This window comes from Myotis davidii, unplaced genomic scaffold, assembly GCF_000327345.1.
Source record: "Myotis davidii unplaced genomic scaffold, ASM32734v1 scaffold327, whole genome shotgun sequence".
NCBI classification, from domain to species: domain Eukaryota; kingdom Metazoa; phylum Chordata; class Mammalia; order Chiroptera; family Vespertilionidae; genus Myotis; species Myotis davidii.
In genome coordinates, this window is record NW_006298628.1 from 1,305,600 (window position 1) to 1,307,552 (window position 1,953).

A 1,953-nucleotide genomic window follows, 5' to 3' on the forward strand; every position below is an offset into this window, starting at 1 on the left:
CGCACCACTACCCTTACACACATGCACCACCGCTAACACGACACACACCAACTCACTCACACACTACTGCCAGGACACATGCATGTACCACCCCCCCAACACACACACCAGCTTCGCATCTGCCCAACGACCTCCTCCTCCCACCCACTCACAGCCTAAGGAAGGACAGACATGGTTCTCCGCCCCGTCAACCGGAAGGCCCCTATTCCAGGCGCCCACCCAGCCCCACCCCCAGGAGCGGAGCCCACCTTCTTGAGGGCGTACTCCAGTTCCATAGCCTGGTAGGCGGGGTTCACAGATACCTGGTGGAGACAGCAGGGGATGTCAGTGTCCTGGGAAGACCCTGTCCCTCTCCTTGCCCCTCCAGCCTCAGCAGGCACAGAAACACGGCGTAGACAGAGGTGGCACCCTACCCCCCTGGCTCTCCTTGGTGGCTTCAGGAGAAAGCTACCCACATAGACGCTGGTTTGGTTCTGAGGCCAAGGGGCCAGCAGGCTTCCCACGAATGATGTTCCCCTGCATACCCAGCTAGGTCAGGTCCGCCCCTCCTCACCAGAATGATGCCCGCCTGGGCGGTGGCCAGCTGCAGGAGCACCCATGCATAGGAGTTGGGTCCCCACATGCCCAGCCGGTCACCCTTGCGAAGGCCGATACTCAGGAGCCCAGAGGCAGCTTTGTCCACCTGGTGTAAACAGACAGGGCACAGGGGTGAGGTGTGGGCAAGCAGGACGGCGCCAGGACTCCCACCTCAGCCCTCGGACCAGCAGCTCACAGCAGAGTCCCCTAGGAACAAGGGACAGGCCTCAGTGGATCTGGAGTGGGGCATGGAATACACAGAATTAGCAACTGCCCCCGCACGACTGATGCAAGAGGCACCCAGGCCACCTCTGCCTCAGTCCTGTCCCCATCTCCTTACGTCCCTTGGGGTTCTCAGGCAGCCCCAACACCCTGATCCCGCCCCCCCTCCCCCAGGTGCCACTCTTGTGGCTCAACCCAGCCAGGGAAGCCTGGAGGTAGCACCTGCCTACTTTCAGGGTTCAAGGTCAGGACCCACCTCTTCCTTGAGCTGAGCAAAGGTCAATCTGATGTTTTCATGGACGACGACCAACGCTTCTCGGTCCGGGAACTTCTCTGCTGTGACGTCCAGGCAACGTCCCACGGTCTTGTTGATCAGACGGAATTTGGTGTAACCCTGGACATAGCTAAGGCCTCCGATAGGCAGCGTGGCAGTGCGGTCCTCTCCGGAACTGCAGGGAGAGGCGCCATGGGCTCCAATGCGCCAGGCCAGGACTCCCTGGCACCCAGGGCCTGGCACACCCAGCTGGGAGGTAGGCTGCTTACAATGTGTTAGAAACTGGAGCCCTGGCCATTGAACTTAGGGGCCGCTTCACCCTAGGGAGATCCAAACCAGATTCTGACTTCCTGTCCTTAATCAGTTTCCACTCCCCCGTTTCCAGTCAGAGCCCGGGGCCTGGAGCCTTGGCGCAAAAACACTGGAAAAGGAAACTGAGGCAAATCACGTTCCTTTGACTAAGCAGAGAGGTTGCCTAAGGGCTAAGAACAATGGCCTTATCCCAGACACCCACGGGGTTAGAAAGCCCCTGGGCATTTCCGAAACCCATCGAACAGTCCAGCTCAAGGACTAAACCTTAATGTACACTATGGACTATAGTCTTAATAATGTATCCATGCCGGGGGCACTAATTGTATCACACTAATGCAAGATGTTAATAACAGGGAAACTGTGTCTGGGTGGGGTAGGTATATGGAACTCTAGTCGGACCTGCTCAGTTATTCTGTAACTCTAAAACTGTACATAAAAAATTAAGTCTAGCCTGACCTGTGTGGGTCAGTGGTTGAGCATCGACCCATGAACCACGAGGTCACTGGTTCGATTCCTGGTCAGGGCACATATCTAGGTTTCAGGCTCGATCCCCAGTAGGGGGAGTGCAG

The 1,953-nt window shown here is 57.5% G+C and overlaps 1 protein-coding gene across 1 annotated transcript in view; it reads right to left on the bottom strand.

The window, feature by feature from the left end:
- ACSF2 (acyl-CoA synthetase family member 2) overlaps positions 1 to 1,348 on the bottom strand; it is a 14,419-nt gene extending 13,071 nt beyond the window's left edge. Inside the window, exons 1-3 of the mRNA XM_015570847.1 lie at positions 1,055 to 1,348; positions 554 to 682; positions 249 to 302 (exon numbers count right to left, since the gene is read on the bottom strand). Of these exons, the coding sequence (XP_015426333.1) occupies positions 249 to 302; positions 554 to 622 (123 nt within the window). The 5' untranslated portion in view covers positions 623 to 682; positions 1,055 to 1,348. The remainder of the gene's footprint in view (positions 1 to 248; positions 303 to 553; positions 683 to 1,054) is intronic.
- Between the last annotated feature and the right edge of the window lie 605 nt (positions 1,349 to 1,953).